Genomic DNA, 18,048 nt, shown 5'->3' on the forward strand with positions numbered 1-18,048 from the left:
TGCTACTAACAACAGGTGCCGTAAGTGGTGCTGTGACACCACATCCTAAGGAGGCAGGTGTTTCTCCCCCTCCCCCAAATAATGTGATTTAACTTACCAAAGAAGTGAGTGAGAGAGCTGCATGCTAAAAAAACAAACTTGACTGCCAAATTTATTTTTAGCCCACGTGCTTGAAGAATTAGGCATATACCCTGGCATATGCAATGCTTTATTTGAGTTACTAAAGAAAACAAAGGACAAAATTATTATAAAATGTGATTTTCAACTTTTCTTTTACCCCACATTTGGAAAATTGATACTTTAGGCTATTTACTTAATCTGTACCCAAAGGGCTTGTGTAGTAAAGTTCCCCTGACAGGGCCTCACTCAGTTTTGCCATTTCCCCCCAAACCTGGGTCAGCAGTGGGCTGTCGCCACCAAGTTCTCTTTCCTGCTGGGTGATCCTTTTCACCTGCAGACCCCATTGTTAAAAATGCCCCGGGCCAGAGAGGCTCCTGCCTTGACTTAAGGTTGGATGCCCAATTTTTCCTCCTGCATGTTTGCCTGCTGGTGCCTTCACTGGCTGACTGCTCTGATAATTAAACCTGACTTCATACCACATTTTGGCTCCTTGTCCTTCAAACCTGTAAAATATGATTTACAGGCAGCTTGCCATCTTCTTCTGCCACTTCTGGATGGACTCAAGTTTGTCCTTGCCCTTCCTAACAGAATAATACTTCAAATATGGGTGACTGTTGTAGGAACCTGTTACTTTATGAACTGGTTCCTGTGCTTCACGAAAGAAAACATAAGATTGAGTTAGCAGCTACCTCAGACAGTTAGCTTGCAGCAAACCTATTGTCAACCACAAACTGAAGACCTTTTTCACACCAATGACTGCCTAGAAATGTACCTGTGTGTGCAATGATTTTTTGACCTAAATGTAATACTTTACTCCGTTAAATTTGTACATGGAGCACAGAGGTAATTGGAAGTTTTTAGAGGCATTTATGAAAACAGAAGTGTTGGGGAAGATGTGATAGCTTCTTTTCAAGTATTTGAAGGTCTGTGTTATTCCAGAAGTAAAATTGGAGGCAGTGGTTTTATAACAAGGAATGTGATTTGAATACAACACAGGAAAGCCAGGAAGAACCTGAGAGTAGAGGCAGTGTCATATTCATTTGCCTACCAAAAAGCTTGTCATGTAGTAAATGTTCATGGTGAATAAGTGAGTTCATACCCCACACGCACACACACGAATTAGAATTCATGCTCTTCATTAGAGAAGTGGGCTACTGTGACCATCTTCTCTTAGGGATATTATGAGTGAGATTCCATATTGCAACAGGTTGTTTTAAAGCAAATAGGCTATCAAGGTTCTTCCATTTCTGCGGCTCTGTGTTTACTTCATTAATTGTGATTTTCTGTGTTGTCAATGAGGATAATAAATCTGATATGTATCAAGTAACTGATATTTTTTTTCTTTCCCATGTTCTAGTCACAGAGTATATCTTAAATGATATTCAGAGGCTTTAAAAATTGTTTTCCTGGGAGCTGGCCTGATAGCGTAGCGGTTAGGTTTGCACGCTCCGCTTCAGTGGCCTGGGGTTCACGGGTTCGGATCCCAGGCATAGACCTACACACCCGCTCATCAAGCCATGCTGTAGTGACATCCTATATACAAAGTGGAGGAAGATTGGCACAGATGTTAGCTCAGGGACCATCTTCCTCACCAAAAAAAAATTGTTTTCCAGGACTTGTATGCAAAATGCAGAAGTGCATATTAATTCAAGTCTTAATGGTCATCTGGAGATCATTTTATCACAGTCAGTTAAATTCAGGATAAAATAATATATTGAGTTTTTGTAGAGTGTGCCATATTTGAATCAAAGGGAAACTTGCTGATGGAATCATAAGACCCTTTAAAGCATAAAGGAACTTAGAGTATCCATTCAGTGTTCTTTGGGAAGGGCCTACTTTAAGAATCTAGCTGCTATTCTTGAGAGTTAGTCAAGTTTACTATGTACCATGTATATCTTCATACCAAGTTTACCAGCATATTCCACATGTATCTCCTTATATTAAAAAGGGAGGGGGATCTCATTATTAATGTTGTTTTACTCTACTTTGCTTTTCTATCGTAATATATCTTAGAATATTTTATTAGTACTGTATCTTAGAGTATGTTATCACATTCGAATTTACTATATTCTTTTTCATAGCTAACTACTTTTTATGAATGTACCACAAGTTTTTTAAACCAGTCCTTTCCTAATGGGTAATTGGTCTGCTGTTGTGGTGGTTCTTCCTGTTTCAGACGGTGCTATAGTGACCATTATTGTGTTTGTGTTGTAGTGGCTCTCTTTTCTTTGCCAGTGTAATCGCAGTTACTGCTTCATTTTGATCAACTTGTAACAAATGATATTCTTTCAGCAAGTGTCTATCAAGGGCGTACCACATGCCAGGTGTAGCTATTCTGGTGATCATCTGAGTGGAGGGGCAGGAAGGCCGTAGTGAGTAGGAGTGGGGATGGGGAGGAGGAGGTAAGAGACTAGAGACAAGAGGATAGCACGCCAAATGGTGTTCACTGACACCTGAGATTCTCAGTGTTGCCCTGGCAGGGCGGAAGCTGGGGTAAATACAGCTGGTGCTCTCTCCCAGTTTCCTTACTGATTGTATATATGTTGTCAAGGCGCTTTTCCCTTCATTTGTCCCTTGCAGGATTCAGTTGATGTTAAAGTTAAGCCAGTTTCACCTGTATGTAGATACTTGTAGACAGGGCACCCAAGATTTCCTTGCCCACCCCTTCTCTAAGGAGGATCCTGGGCATAGACACTGGAGTCTTTAGGAATTATTGCTTCCTCCTCTCCACCCTGGTGTACCCTGTTCTGTGTGCTAACCAGCTCTGCAGGAGACAGGGTGACCCACTGCCTCTTTGTCCCCTCCAGTCCTTCCTGCTGTCTTCTCCTTCTCTATCAGATTTGGCATTTTTTACTTTTCCTTCAGTGGAGGAAAGGCATGTGAATGAGATTTGAATGATTCTGGAAAGGAGCAGGAATATTATGACTATTTATTAGCCTTGGAAAAATATAACTCATCTGGAATACATTGAGGAAACATGGCATAGAGGAAAAAGCCTTGGCCTGGGAATCAGGAAAACGGAACTTTCTCCACAACTGCCAGGTCCTGTGGTCTGGGATCAGCCTTTCTCCACTGTGCCCCTCAGACTTCTCACCTGTGAAATGGATGAGCTCTGAGGACTCGCTGGAGTTTACCTTTTATGTTTCTCTCTCTAAATCAGGGACAGTGTTATTTTACAAGCAAGCTATAAAAGTTGTTTGCAAAGCTTTAAAGAAATTCCTTCAGGTTAACTAAAACAGAGACTGTTTTAGAGATGGTTTTGTTTTCAAGTTAAGGCATTTACCAACCTGGTATGGTGTTGGATCTGGAAACCCGGCTGCTCCCATAGCTCCCTGAAGGCTCTTCCTACTACCTGAGTGTTCTCAGTAGTATTGCTGCACCCTCCTCTTCTGCCACCTGCACTAAACACTAGGAGCCATTTTCTTAATGTAGAGTAGTAACTCAGAGAGTTAAGTCCAGGGATCAACTTCAGCATGGACTGCATTATTTTCTGGGATTCAGATGTGGGACATATCTAGATAATTGGTAGAACAGGCCGTTGAAGGTGATTGAGGTACCTCCTGGAAAGAAACTCCTCCTAAGGAACAAGAAACCAGACATGGTTTCTTGACATGGTTTCTTTGACAGAGTAATCCAATAGCTAAGCCTTAGTCTCCAGAGGGGGAAATGGTGTGCAACCTGTCTCTTGATTTGCCTTTTGTCCAGCCCTCTTGCTCCCATGACTGAGACCTTTGGAAAGCAAGAGTAAAACCTGGAAGAGTTGACCTCTGTTAGACTTTGGCTCGCAAGCAATGTCTTACACCCTCTAAGTAATATGGCATATGGAAGAAGCATTTCTGCTACTTCAAAGACCCCTGCAGAGTTTTGGCACCATGACAACACCAGTGCCTAAGTATCTGTGGCAAGTGTGAGCTCATGGGCTTATGAAGAGCAGCCCCAGAGAAGTTGATGGACAGGTTCCAAATAAGGCCCTATATGAACTGGTGGGGACAGGGAGCTGGTGGGATTTGGTTATGGTTATTCTAGCTCTACTAGTAGGCGTAAGTTGGGGAGCCTCAAGAAAATGGTTTGCATTAGTCTGTCTTATGAAGGCTTCTCCACAGATGCCCCATCATTTCTGCATTGTGTTACAGTGGAATTCTTTAGTTTGCCACGGATTTCACTAGGGACAGAGCTTGTTAATAAATTGGAAGGACACTTGTGGTTGTTTGAGAAAACACACTCAGGTGCCCTTGTAGAGTAAAGGAGGTTCTCCTGTTTGGGCCAGTTAGAAATGATAATCTTACCTCACAATATTTCTAGAGTCTTTGCCCAGAGACGCGCATATACAAGGCCACTGTGCACCATATTATGGAAATAATCAGTTTGAAATGACTTTCACGTTATTTTACTGACCTACTTTTTACAGCACTTTTTCTCTGTTTTTCTTAGAGCCAAAGGAATGTTTCTCATGATGTGAGCTGAGATTATTTTACTCTAATGATGGTTAGATTTCACCAGTGGTAGCTGGTAAGAATGGAAGGAGACACTTGGAAATTCTTTGGGTAATGTGTTGGATGTTTTTTATAAATAAATAAAGGCAGCAGTAGAGAATTATATGATGTTTGCTGGGGATTGTTTTGTTTTCCTGAAAAATGAAACACACTAAAACCAAAGAATAATTTTCTAAACCATTTTGAGCATCTTCCAGTGGGAGTTTAAAAGGACCAACCTCTGGGGCCGACCTGGTGGCATAGTGGTTAAGTTCACGTGATCTGCTGCAGCGGCCGAGGGTTTGCCGGTGCAGATCCTGGGCGCGGACCTACGCACTGCTCATCAAGCCATGCTGTGGCGGCGTCCCACATAGAAAATAGAGGAAGATGGGCACAGATGTCAGCTCAGGGCCTGTCTTCCTCACTAGAAACAAAAACAAAAAAGGACCAACCTCTGACTGAACCACAGAGTGTCAGGAACCAGCGGGCAGACCGAAGCGTGCAGCCAGGGGGAGGCCGGCTGTGCTTATTTGAATAAGGAAGTGCTTTGCTGAAGAACAGACATGCTCGGGAGTTCGTGTAAGGATTCTGCAGTGAAAGACACATTTCTTTAGTCATTGTATGATGTGGAGGGAAGAGATACAAGGAGATAAACTACACGCTCTTTCTCTTGCTGCCAGTTCTTTTTTAAAGGCTCTGAAATGGTTTATTAGTTGCAGTTAATGGCATCTCTAAATGACTCAGAAGCACTTTAAATACCCATGTAATTTGAGTCAAATAACATTTTTAAGTAAACTTTTATAATAGGCATATAGAAAAGTATGCAGATCTTAAACCACAGCTTGATAGATTTTCATGCACTAAACATAGCCAGTGTTACTAGCATCCTGATCCAGAAACAGAACATTACCAGGATCCCAGAAGCCACATGCCTTTCCTGTGACTGCTTCCTGCGCCGTCCACCCCTGCGAGTAGCAACTCTCCTGGCTTCTAACATCATAGATTAATTTTACCTGTTTTTAAGCTTTGTATAAGCAGCATCACAGAGAATATACTCTTGTGTCAGGCTTCTTTTGTTCAGCGTCCTGGTTGTGAGATTCACCCATGTCACTGCACATGATTATGATTTGTTCATTCTCATTGCTCTGTTATGCCACTGCCACAATTTATCCATTCTTTTGTTAGTGGACATTTAGTTTATTTCCAGTATTTGGCTATTATGAATATTGTTGCTTTGAATATTCTTGTACATGTCTTTTGCTCAATATGTGTACACATTTCTGTTGGAAGAGAAATTGCTGTGTCATAGGGTAGGTATATCTTTAAGCTTAGTGACTGTACTGGTCTATGCTTCCACCAGGAGCATCTGAAAGTTCTAGTTGCTCCATATCTTTGCCAACACTTGTTTTTATTTTCATTTGAGCCATTCTGGTATGTATGGAGTAGTATCTGATGTTGATTTCCCTGATGACTAGTGAAGTTAACCTCCTTTTCATTTATTCATTGATTTTTACTCATTTATGAAATGCCTGTTAAGTCTTTATCTCACCTTCCCCTTTTTTAGATTATCTGCCTTTTTTGTATTCATTTTTAGGGCATTTTTTATATATTCTGTGTAAAAGTCCCTGTTTGGATATATTTATTGCAGATATTGTCTCCCACTCTGTGAGTTACCTTTTTGCTCTCTCGTGGTATCTTTTGATGAACAGCAGTTCTTCATTTTAATATAGTCTAGTTACCATTTTTTATGATTAGTTCTTTTTGTGTCCTGTTGAAAAAAATCTGCTTACTCCAAAGTCATGAGAAGTTCTGTGTTGTTGTTCTATAAACTTTTGTTTTACTTATGAGATTTAGACCTATAATCCATCTGAAATTGGTTTTGTAAATGGTGTGAGGTGGCAGACTGTTTCTTCCAATGTGCGTATGCCGTTGACTTAAAATCATTATCAAATCTCCACTGCACTGTCGTGTCACCTTTGCTATATATCAGTTTATATGTTTTGCATTTATTTGATTCTGTTGATGGCAGCTCTTAAGAAAAACTCAAAAGTTCTTGTAGCTTGTGTCTAATAACTTTTCATGGTAAAAAATTACAAGATTTTTTATTCTAAAATGATCATTCATAATCTCAACACTAACTACAATTTTTATTTTTTGTTATATTTCTGTTAATTTTTATTTATATAATCCTATCTACACAGATTTTTATATTCTGCCTTATCTGTGTCTATTTAGTCTTCAAAATTCAGTTTATTGGTGGCTATATGGTATCTTATTGACAGGGATAGCATATTTTGTTAGCCAATCCTCTATTGCTAGGCATTTAGGATGTTCTTAGTGATGACACCTGTTACCTTGTAGAAATTTATTGATTGTGATTTTACAAGAGGGTAGCAAATGAGAATGGATGTATCAATTTGGAGCCCCATCTTTAGTTATTTTCATCTCTTTTTTGACTGAATATCCATTAATCCAGCCCTCCGGTACAGATCCCTTTGTCCTTTATAAAGGGGTTTGACTGCTTTACAATGCCAGTACTAACCAACCGTGCTTCCATAATATTATAAAATTAAAACTCATAACTACTATGATGTAAAAACCTCACTAATATTTGGAATGATATTAACATAAAAAATTCAACCCGTAATTCTTATTTCATTGATCTATAAAGTGACCAGTCCACAATAACAGAACTGCTTTAAAAGCTACCTCTTCTCACCGGGAAGTAATGCATGCACTGGAAAAAGTATTGGCTTGAATTAAAATGATCTATGTTTGCTTAAAATTTAGTTAGCATTCTAATTTTGTTACTTTTTCCCCTTACGAATGACTTTTCTTTGGTGGGTTCTATGAGTATGCTGTATCTGTGCCATAGTAACTATGCCACATCAAGATGCAGGCACATGGCAATAGTCTCAAAAATCTCAAGCACCAAGGCTCAGGGATTGGGATAAACTCTCAGCAATAATGTGACTGAGTTTTAGGAATGCTTTAGGAGCACTTACAGGTACACAATGCGAGAAAATTAAATGTGGGATCTTGGTCTAATTCATCTCCGTCTCCTCCGTGGTGCTCAGCACAGACCTGTAGACGTAAATGGTCAGTAGATATTTGGTGACATAAATCTAAAAAGCTGGGGAATTATATAATGTGTCTTTCACCAACTATTTTGAGCCCTACTCTCAAATAAATCACGATATATTAGACTGTACGGTTCTATAGGCCCCCTAAATTCTGTAATTCCTGAATTGACTTTGAGGAAAATGTTACCCATTGGAAAAGTGATTATTACAAATGGTAAAGGACACAGGGGTGGCGTCAGGTGACGCAGGCACACATCAGGAGGTTAGGGTCTTTCCATGGAACTAAGATTGAGCATGGGCTTCAGTCTAAGGCTATCAGACTCCTCACTCTCAGGACCTTGATTAACCTCAAGAAACACTCCAGCTCCCTATCAGATAGGAATCCGAGACTCCCTCTGCAGGCACCAGGCACCGGGAAATCCAAGTCTGGCAGTCCAGAGGTGAAAGCCGTTTCAGTTTCTGGGGCCTAAATTAATACAAATGTAACGCATTTACAGCATGATCCTAGGGTTTACTGTTGTGTGGTAATTCAAACAATGCAAGCATTCAAGGCACAGACGCAACAAAAAGGCTGTTTTTTACTTCTGATTTAAAAAATAATTTTTTATAATCATAAAAATAGTATATATAATATAATGAACATCCACCTAGAAATGAAATTCAGAGATTAAATAATCTGCCTGCCTACCGAATTTCAAAAACATCAACACTATACCTTAATTTTGATGTAAAGGGTGAATATAAAGGAAATAATTTACAATAAAAAAAAGCACATTGCAGTATGTAAATGTTCTGGTTTGACTATACTAGATGGCACAGTCAAGTCAGGTACTTACATGAGTAGCTGTTGGTAAAATGGTGAACAGCTCATTTCAGAACAAAATTCTTGAAAATTCAATGTATATTAAACAGTGCAAAAAAATACTTTATTATTAAAATGGAGTTAGATTTAAGCTTAGATCATTATAAACAGGTTTGTCCAGCAGAATACTCAAAAACTGTACAGCTGGGGAAGATTCTTCGTGTGGGACACTTCCATGCATTGCAAGGCACTGTTCCCTGGCCCTGCCCATTAGATGCCAGTAGTAGGTCCCAACCAGAAATACCCCCTCCAGTTACCAGATCACCTAGATTTGTACCGCTAGATTGTACCACTGCTTGTGGCAGACTGTTGATACACTGTGTTACTGGCACTGTTTTGGGATATACCACTAGAAATCAAGCTGGTGAGTTGCACAATCTGTGCACTTTGCTGAACATTGCAGAATTGTTCTCCACATAATCGTAACAATTTTGTTCCCATCTCCAGTGCGTGAGACCTACTTTTTCGGCACATACTTGCCAACACATGATTTCTTCAGACTTAGACCAGTTGTATTGGTGTGAAATAGTATCTCATTGTTTTAGTTTACATTTACCTTATTATTAATGAGATTAAGATGCTTTTTAATGTATTTTTTTGACTGCTTAGGGCTTTCTTTTCTTTTAGTGTCTTTTCTTGGAACTGCTTATATTCTTTGCCCAGTATTCCTATTGGGTCGCCTGTCGTTTCGTTGATTTGCATTAGTTAAGTTGTGTTCCTTTCTGAAGAAAGGAGTTATGAACTGGCCTTGCTATTTTTCTTTAATCTGATCCACAGCTAACAGAAATAATTCACAGTTTGAAGTGCTCTTTTCTAGTTTGACTATTCATTCAGGTTTTTCTTAGTTTTCTTTCTTTGATCATTTCAATCAGAATCTTTTGTGTACTTGTGATGAAGTTGCCATTTCATCGAAGTAACTCTGCTTTCTGTTTTTAATTGGAAATATTTCAATTTTAAAAGTAGAAGAAATCTGGTTATAATTTCCTGGTTGTATAAAGCCATGTCTCTTTTCTTTTCTTTTTTTTAATCCTAAAACAAATTTCCAGTGTTGTTTTAAGCTATACTAGGCATGTTATGCTACTTACGTGCTGAACATTACATGTTTTCCCCATTTATTTAAATCATTAGAATTGGAATGCACATCTGGAAGGAGCATCACTTAAAATCACGTGTTACTATATAAAATATAAATTTAGATCAGCGAGACAGGAAACAGTGCTCATAAATGGACCTGATTATGAATATGAATTTGTGCCTCATAGAGAAGTTATTAAACCTTCTTTACAGTTAACTAGTTAATAATGTATATGAAAAATTAAATGTGCAATTCATACCATACGCCAAAAAAATCTAAATTTGTTAATAAATCTGTTAATAAGACAACTGCTCTTACTGCTCTGACCATTATAACCACCACTGCCACCACCTCCATTTATTGAGTGCTTACTCCGTGCCTGGGACTTTAACTCTTTGATTATCTTACTTAATGCTCACAGTAACCCTATGAAAGTATCACATGTGTTATTTGCATGATAGATATGTGGAAACTAAAACTTGGGGGAGATTAGGTAGCTGACATAAGGTTTGAGCTTTAATTAAATTCAAGTCCCTCTGATTCCAAATCAAACATAACAAGAATGCATGTTGACTGAAGAAAAGAATGCCAGCAGTTGCAAGATTCCAGAGAAGTGGAAATGAATGGAATGGAAATGTCTCTTCAGTCTTGCCGTATGCTCCACACTGCAGCTGTAGGTGATCACTTTGGTTTCTCACTGGGCCTCCAATGGTGCTGTTTCCCCAGCCCAATACTCTCCTCCCGCAACGTCTGCATAGTTATCTCAGTGCTTCTGTGTGTCAACTTCTCTGGGAAGTCTATAACTTTTCAGTTTCTCTCTTCACATAAACAAACCTTGTACTTTTCCCATTATAACATTTATTACATTATATTGTAATTGTCCGTTTATCTGCCACTGTCCCCCTCCAGATTTTAAGCTCTGAGGACAGGAACTGTGCTCATGTTCATTTGTTCATGGGGAAACTTTATGAAGTGCCTATTTGTGCCTCTGTCCTTAAAACTAAATCATTGAAAAACTAACAGAAAGTTGAATAAATATTTATCAGTCTTTGAAAGCACAACTTTCTAAACTCTAAAGCTTAGAAACCAAATAGAAAAAGCACAAAAAGGTACTAGAGAGAAAAAATAGAAGTAAACTAAAAAGAGAAACTATAATCTGGAGGAAAAGAATATGTAAGCGTTAAAATGTTTATTACACAAAGAACTAATAAAATAATAGGAAAAATTTTTGAACCTCAAAGAAGAGTGGAGAAATGCTTTGAATCAAGTAATCATCTGCTTAGTTTTCCAAGTCAGAAATCTGGATTTTATTCTTGTTTCCTCCTTGTCCCTTTTTCCCAACTCCTAAGTAACCACCAAGACTTGACAGCTCTACCTCAGTTCTCTCTGATTCAGCTACATCCCTCCATATCCACAGCCTTCCGAGTAAAGTCTAACCTTAGCACGATTGTATTCAAGTCCCTCGATACTATTTGTGTTCCCTCCAGCCTCATGTTTTGCCAGCCCCTCGCTTGTACTCTATGCCCTGGGTATTCTGAGCTACTTTGGGTTCCCAGAATACTTCAGGGCTATATATGTTCTGTCCCTGGCCTGGAATTCCCTTCCCCACCATTACGTAACTTATTCTTATCAGTCTTTCACATTTATTTCTGTTTTAATAGAAAGCATTATTTTTAAATATTTTAATTAATTAATTATTTGCTAGCCTCTGTAGATCCTTTTTGTCCTGATATGACACACCAAGAGACAACCAGAAGGGTTTTTTTACTGACTGCCCTTTTATTTGCTTTGAGATACAGTATTAGGCAGCGTTCAGGTGCTCTGCTCTACCTCCAGGGCCAAGATGGCATTTCTTCCACTATTTTAATCCTAAACTATACCTATGGTTTAATTTCCTTGGTGAGAGCCAGGCTGTATTGGGTCAGTCTACTCCTGCAGGAATGGAGGTGGTCTGGCTCCCTCATGATCCTTTCTTGGGGAATAAATTGAGACCCCATAGTGACACTCAGTTATAACTTTCTTACCTGGTTTGGGACACTGAGGAGCAAGTTTCTACCTATTCTTGTATTTAGACCAAGATAGCAAACCTACACATCTCTAAAAAAAGTTTTTTTTAAATTCTTTAAATATTTTCTCATTTACTGTAGTCTCACTTCTGAGAAAAGGGCCCCAGATCTTGATGTAACTTGCTTAAGAACTATTATTAGCTGCTTATAAGTTTCATCTCTCCCTATGAAGAAAAAATCTGACATGGTGATGTCATCGTTGCAAGATTTTTCCCTAAGGCCTCCTATAACACCAAGAAGCCAAAGGGCAGTTGATTTAATGGACTTGTTTAGCATACTGGACAAACTTGACCAATCCTCTGAAAACTTTAGCTAAACAATACTGGTCTACTTTGGAGATGCTAGCCAAGTAGGCTTCAAAAAGGCCCGTTTTATATTTATGTACCTATCTGCCTGCCTCCCTCTATGACACGAGTTGTAAAGTGCGGGACCTCCTAAAACCTTTTGTAGCTGAGTCAAGGAGAGCAGAGTCTGAGTTTTTCTGAATGATACAGAATAAGGGCATAAAATTGGAGGCAGAGGATATGGGCTTCTTTGGTATCCAAAGACAGAAGGACCTAGAGCAGAAGGTGGTCTTCCAAAAAGAATAGTCCTCTAGATTCCACCACCCTGGAAACCTGTACTTTAAAAAAATTTTTTAGGGGCCGGCCCGGTGGCGCAAGCAGTTAAGTGTGCGCACTCCGCTTCGGCGGCCCGGGGTTCGCCACTTCGGATCCTGGGTGCGCACCGACGCTCCACTTGTTAAGCCATGCTGTGGTGGCGTCCCATATAAAGTAGAGGAAGATGGGCACGGATATTAGCCCAGGGCCAGTCTTCCTCAGCAAAAAAGAGGAGGATTGGCATTGGATGTTAGCTCAGGGCTGGTCTTCCTCACACACACACACAAATTTTTTTATACCCATCTGAATCCTCATGTCCCTTCTGAAGTAGTGTTCGTTGCTTTCACATTGCTCTCACAGCTCTCTGAGGCTCTGCAGACGTCCATGATAGATAACTTGGATTTACTGCAAAGATTTAAAGGACTCCATTAACTCAGGCTTATTAAACAGATTAAGAGGAACAGGTTGCTGCTTCTTGGGTGTAGTAATTTTAAAGTTGGCTTGAAATAAAACTTTGGTAACTAGAAGACCATATTCTAACTGGGGTATTAACGTATTTTCCCACAATTTTTTTTTTAATTTCAGTAATATTTTTTATACCCACAATGAAAGCGCACTTTATGCATCCAGACTTTCCTAAAGATAGTAATGCTGTTCTCTGTCCAGACAGGTAATAGGCTCATCTCCAGGAAACAGTGTTAGAATTCAGAAATGATTTCACCATCTTCCTCCCTGCCAATGTGACCTCATCCTAGATTGATCCAACCCGTGCAATAAGGGGTTGTTAAGAACAGAAAAACAGTTGTCAACAGAAGGCCAATCCATCTCTCAGGCTCCACACAATATTTTCAGTCTCATGTTGTAAAAGATGAGTTGTGAAAGATGTTCCTTAATATTGTTTGTTTTTGGAATGCTTTTAAAAGGGAACATTAGAGACACTGGAAAAAATTTTAGCCTGACAGTGTTTGCAAAATGCTGAGTTTTGATTAAGAAGAATTTGAAGGGTATGGTGTACAGCCTGGCAGGGGCCTGTGTACCCATGGAAGAACTCGGTGTTTACTTGGGTGTTATCTGTCACTGTACTCTGTGAGCTAGTGTTCACACATATATCTAATTTTACTTGTGCAGAGAAGAATCAGGACCAGAGAAGACTTGGATCATTTATCTTCAATCAGACAAAAGTTACTGGGTTTGTGTAAAAACAAGCTAGAGTTTTTAGTGTTTAGTAAATTGCTTTTGCTCCATATTCCTCAGCCTGTTTTCTCTCTCTCTTTTATTTAAATGATATGCCCTTTTTCAGATATACATGAAAAAAACTTGCACCCTCTTTAATCCTTAGAACAAATCAATGCCACGCTGATTTTGAATTTTTTTTCCTGAATTATCACTTCTCCTATCCCAGAAATTCTGACATGATTCCACGAAGGAAACACATCCTTCACTGCCAATCCCAGTTGAAAATGCTTTAGCAAATGTACTTTATGTGAGGGAATTATTTCTCCTTAATTGTTATAATTGTGATTAAAGCAACTGAAGTGAAAAATCACATGATTTAAGCAGAAAAAAGGATACAAAATTATATGGACATTATAATAGTATAAATTGTGTGTGACAAGAGAAGAGGAAAAAAAAGATATATCAAAATGAAAATAGTGACAATGTTAGAATGGTATGATTGTGGATACATTGTTCTTTTTTCAAAATTATTCTTGATGATATTATGTTTAAACCCAAAAACTTGTTTTAAAGTATGTTTTGTATAAATACCACATTATACCCTTAACAATTATCTGATAGTATATCAAAAAATTCTCAAAGTGATTTTTAAATCATTTTATTGAGATTCAGCCAAATAACCTTTTTTTTGTTTTTCTTTTTGGTGAAGATCAGCCCTGAGCTAACATCCAATGCCAATCCTTTCCTTTTTGGTGAGGAAGATTGGCCCTGGGCTAACATCCGTGCCCATCTTCCTCTACTTTGTATGGGGCGCCGCCACAGCATGGCTTGACAAGTGGTGCCTCAGTGTGCGCCCGGGATCTGAACCCCGGGCCTCCAAAGCAGAGCGCGTGCACTTAACTACTGTGCCACTGGGCCGGCCCCCAGCCAAATAATCTTAATGGTTCTTTTCCTAGATTTTAAAATTATATTTAAGAATGAGTAAAAAGGGTGACATACAGTACAGGTAGTGAGTTTTTAACTATCTTTGGAGCATTTCTTTTTTCATAAAAATCTTAATCTTGTCTAGGAATACTGTGGTATTGACTGTTTTCTTTTTGTTTTTGGGAGAATTATAATCATATTCACAAATCTGGGCATATCTGAATAGCAAGAGTAGATTTGGTAATTTGAACAGCAAAATGTGAACCAGAAGTTCGAAGAGACAGTGCTCAAAATATACTGACCATCTGCAGCCTGCATTCCTGGTGACACAGAGGAGAGACCAGCGTTTATCTTTTCATTGAAACCACGTGCTGTGTGTACAGGAAGGAAATGCATGCTGGTCAGAGGTTAGAAGCAGAATGGATGAGGTTTGAAAGGGAATATTTACTGTGAGGTTTTCCGAAACCCTTGGCCTCATGGGAGGTGATGTTATTTCTAGTAGGCTTGGTAGAAACTTGGGCAGGCCCAGAACTGTTAGATCCTGGTACCAGTTGGGGAAGTTAACAAGAAGCTATGGCCAGGTGTAGACCTCTGTGTGCTGGGCCAAGAGGTACAGTAATAAGGAATTTAGACCTTAACCAAGTAAACACACTGGAGGCACAGGGACTGAATTTAGCACCTTGGAAACTTCAATCTGAAGAAGGTCCCCTGCACGTGGAGGGTCTAGAAATCGTGTCATGAGCTGAACAGTTAAAGGAGCTAATGATGTTTAATGTAAGGCAGAAAAAGGTTAAAAGGATCTGACAAATACCTTGAAAATCCAAAGGGTAGTTGGTAAAAGTAGAAGTGTGTTTTCTGTGGACCTTTGGAGAACTGAACTGTGTAGAGGTCGAGGAAGAGGTTTTAGTGGAATGTAAGGAAGATTTTCTTATGGTTGGAGCTATCCCTGAATGTAGTGAGAAGGTGAATTCTGGATGCACTCAGGTGGGGATGTTACAGGGAGTTGCCACACTGTGTGGTCGGACTAACAGAAACCTCTAAACTGCCTTCCAAGCTTGTGTAGCAGAAGCCTCTGCTTAGTTCCCCTCCACCAGCTGAATGTTCCTTGTGTGGCATCCCATTGCCCTGTACCTTTACGTTGGTTCATCAACTGAAGGCAGTAAAGTTGTTTCCGTTCCATAGTTGTTTCTAAACTCAGATGCAAAAGTAGAATGCTGATTAACTATCAGTGCCCTTCTCCCAGAACAGGTAACCTCCCCTTCAGTGCCCTCCTCAATCTTTACCTTAAGCCAAAAGCACAAAAATGGCCATCATGTGTGTGTCTTAATTTGTTCTAAAATGAGGATTGTCTGCTCTTACTCTGCATGTGAGGTTCAGTGTGACCCCTCCATCTCTCTTTTTGGGACATTCTCTCTGTTCCCATCTGCTCAAAGATAAATGTGCACCCTTTAGAGTTATGCAACCATTAGCCAGGAGCCTGAAGTAGAGAGAGGGGCAGGGGCAGCGGGGTGACTGATATTTTCTTCTAAAATTGGGGTAGTATGGAGGGTGGCTTAGGGTCAGGTACTTGATAGCAGCTTCAAATTTGAAGTCTCTAAATTCCCCTTATCCAGATGCAAGTGGATTTGGGATTATTTCAGTAGAGACTCATCTTCATCAAATTAATATACTTTAAAGTTCTAGTTAGAAATAATTAGTATTTTCACACATGTGGTGTGTCTGGACATGATTATTTCTGTGGTCAAAGTAGGTATATGTTAGCCCAGTTTGTTCTAACAGGATTCGTACATTTGGAAAACAAAAACTAGCAGAATGTCTGTATTTTTAACAGTAATTAAGTAGTATCCAGGAGTACAAAAACCATAACATTTTTAAGTGTTTTTCTTCTGTCACATATATGTTGGGTTGATATTACTATTTTTCTAATGTAAATTCAGAATGTATCATCCTTTATTGACCCCATGGATCTTTTCTTCCTTGCAGGAATAGGAGGCCTTCAAGACTTTGTGCTGAAATCTGCAACGCTGTGTAGCTTGCCATCCTGCCCGCCATTTATACCACTCAACTTTGAAGCCACCCCTATTGTGAGGGTTGCTGTTGAACCGAAACACCCGAGTAAGATGACCTTTTTTTAAAAGCATATGATGTTCATTACACTATTTAAATGCGTGCATTTAATACTTGATTCCTCACGATTTGTTTCGGCAGTATACTGTGGATTTTCATGCAGGTGTAGAATAGTAATCTTTCCAGCCTTGAAGCCATACCAATAACCAGCTCTTCAAAGGGAATCTAAGCTTTGTCTTAGGAACATGGTGCCTTTGATCTCCAGGGAATCTGTATTCTTCTTTGTGGCAGAGACAAGGTCATCTCTGCATCCCATACAACCCTGGCACAAAGTGGTACCTCAGCAAAGCTCATGTTTTATGTGACTGGTTCCTAGAATCTTATCCGAAGCTCCTTGGTTCAGAATCCATCATCAGCCTCATCCCTCTAGGTTTACTAGATTATTTGGACACTGAGCATTTCCTTTCTGTTTAGAAAGCACTTCTTCCCCTTTCCCCTTGGCTATGCAACACCCACATATCCCAGACCATATAATAACTAATCCCTGATCTTTGGTTTATACCATTTGCCTGGCCAATCCTCATTAACTCTTGTATTTCGCTTCCCATGACTGTTGTTAACCTCTTATTCCCTGTGACTTCACTGACTGCCACTAAGCATTGGGAACAGCAAAGAATTCCCAGACTGGGCTTTAAGGGAACCAGAGAACCAATGGGTAAAATGGTAGTTTTCTGTTGAGGTAGATAATGGCCTCGTTGCCCCTGCATCTGTATAGCCCTGCTCTCTCCAGGGCGGAGTCTTCTGAAAGCTCATCTCTGCCTCAAGTTCTAAGACATGTTCTTAGCCATTGAGAATCCCTGGGACCCTAGAACAGATACTTGGAGAACTGCATCTCTGACCTTTGGGCTCAGTCTTAGCAGACAACCATCTGTCTGCCTTGGGCCTCAGAGACATTCTTTCTGGGCTGTCATTATAGACTTACAGTGCCTTGGTTGCTGCATGGATTTATCCCATTCTGTGTAATGCCTGCTTCCTCTTTGTGGGCTAGTCCAGATCCTGGCCCCTCATGGTTTGTTCTTTTCTTCTACTTGCTGGGCTGGCTCTGGCCATTGTCAACCGCATCCAACCCTAAGAAGCACATACAACACAAGAAAGCTCAGTTTTATTTAAGTTGTGACGTCTGAGTCTGGCAACCATGGTTTATTCTTAGGTGTTTCTGGTATTTATTTATATCTTAATTCTTCTCTATTCCATTTGGATCTAAATGTTTTAAATAGAGATTAAAGAAATAATTGACAGTGTAAGCCATAAGGTTTTACTATGAATTTGTAATTTTTTGAAGTGTAGTTGATGGCTGTGTTGCTATTCTGTACTATTATCCAAGCCAAGTAGAGCCCAGTCCTAAAGGGCAGCAGAACCGGCTTCTGCACAGCCTTGGCCGCACGAGGTGAAGGGTGCTGATACCTAGATCACTTCCTGTGCCATAGCAGACTCTCAGTGAAGTTAACTTCCTTTCCGTAAACAAGGTAATCTAATAAATGGAATTATTTAGGATTATTCATCTGGATGCCAATGTTTGTTTCCTCATATGTGTTTCATTAGAT

The 18,048-nt window shown here is 39.6% G+C and overlaps 1 protein-coding gene across 5 annotated transcripts in view; it reads left to right on the plus strand.

Moving 5' to 3' along the window:
• EFL1 (elongation factor like GTPase 1) overlaps nt 1-18,048 on the plus strand; it is a 129,207-nt gene that overhangs the window by 75,861 nt on the left and 35,298 nt on the right. For all 5 annotated transcript variants that reach the window (XR_015551651.1, XM_087429033.1, XM_004431997.3 and 2 more), the window contains one exon: nt 16,361-16,492. Coding sequence is in view for 4 of the 5 variants with exons in the window: in XM_087429033.1 (XP_087285159.1) it covers nt 16,361-16,492 (132 nt within the window). In the remaining variant the exon portion in view is untranslated. The remainder of the gene's footprint in view (nt 1-16,360; nt 16,493-18,048) is intronic.

Source organism: Ceratotherium simum, chromosome 3, assembly GCF_057802395.1.
Source record: "Ceratotherium simum simum isolate JZ-2026a chromosome 3, ASM5780239v1, whole genome shotgun sequence".
In the NCBI taxonomy this organism is placed as follows: Eukaryota; Metazoa; Chordata; class Mammalia; order Perissodactyla; family Rhinocerotidae; genus Ceratotherium; species Ceratotherium simum.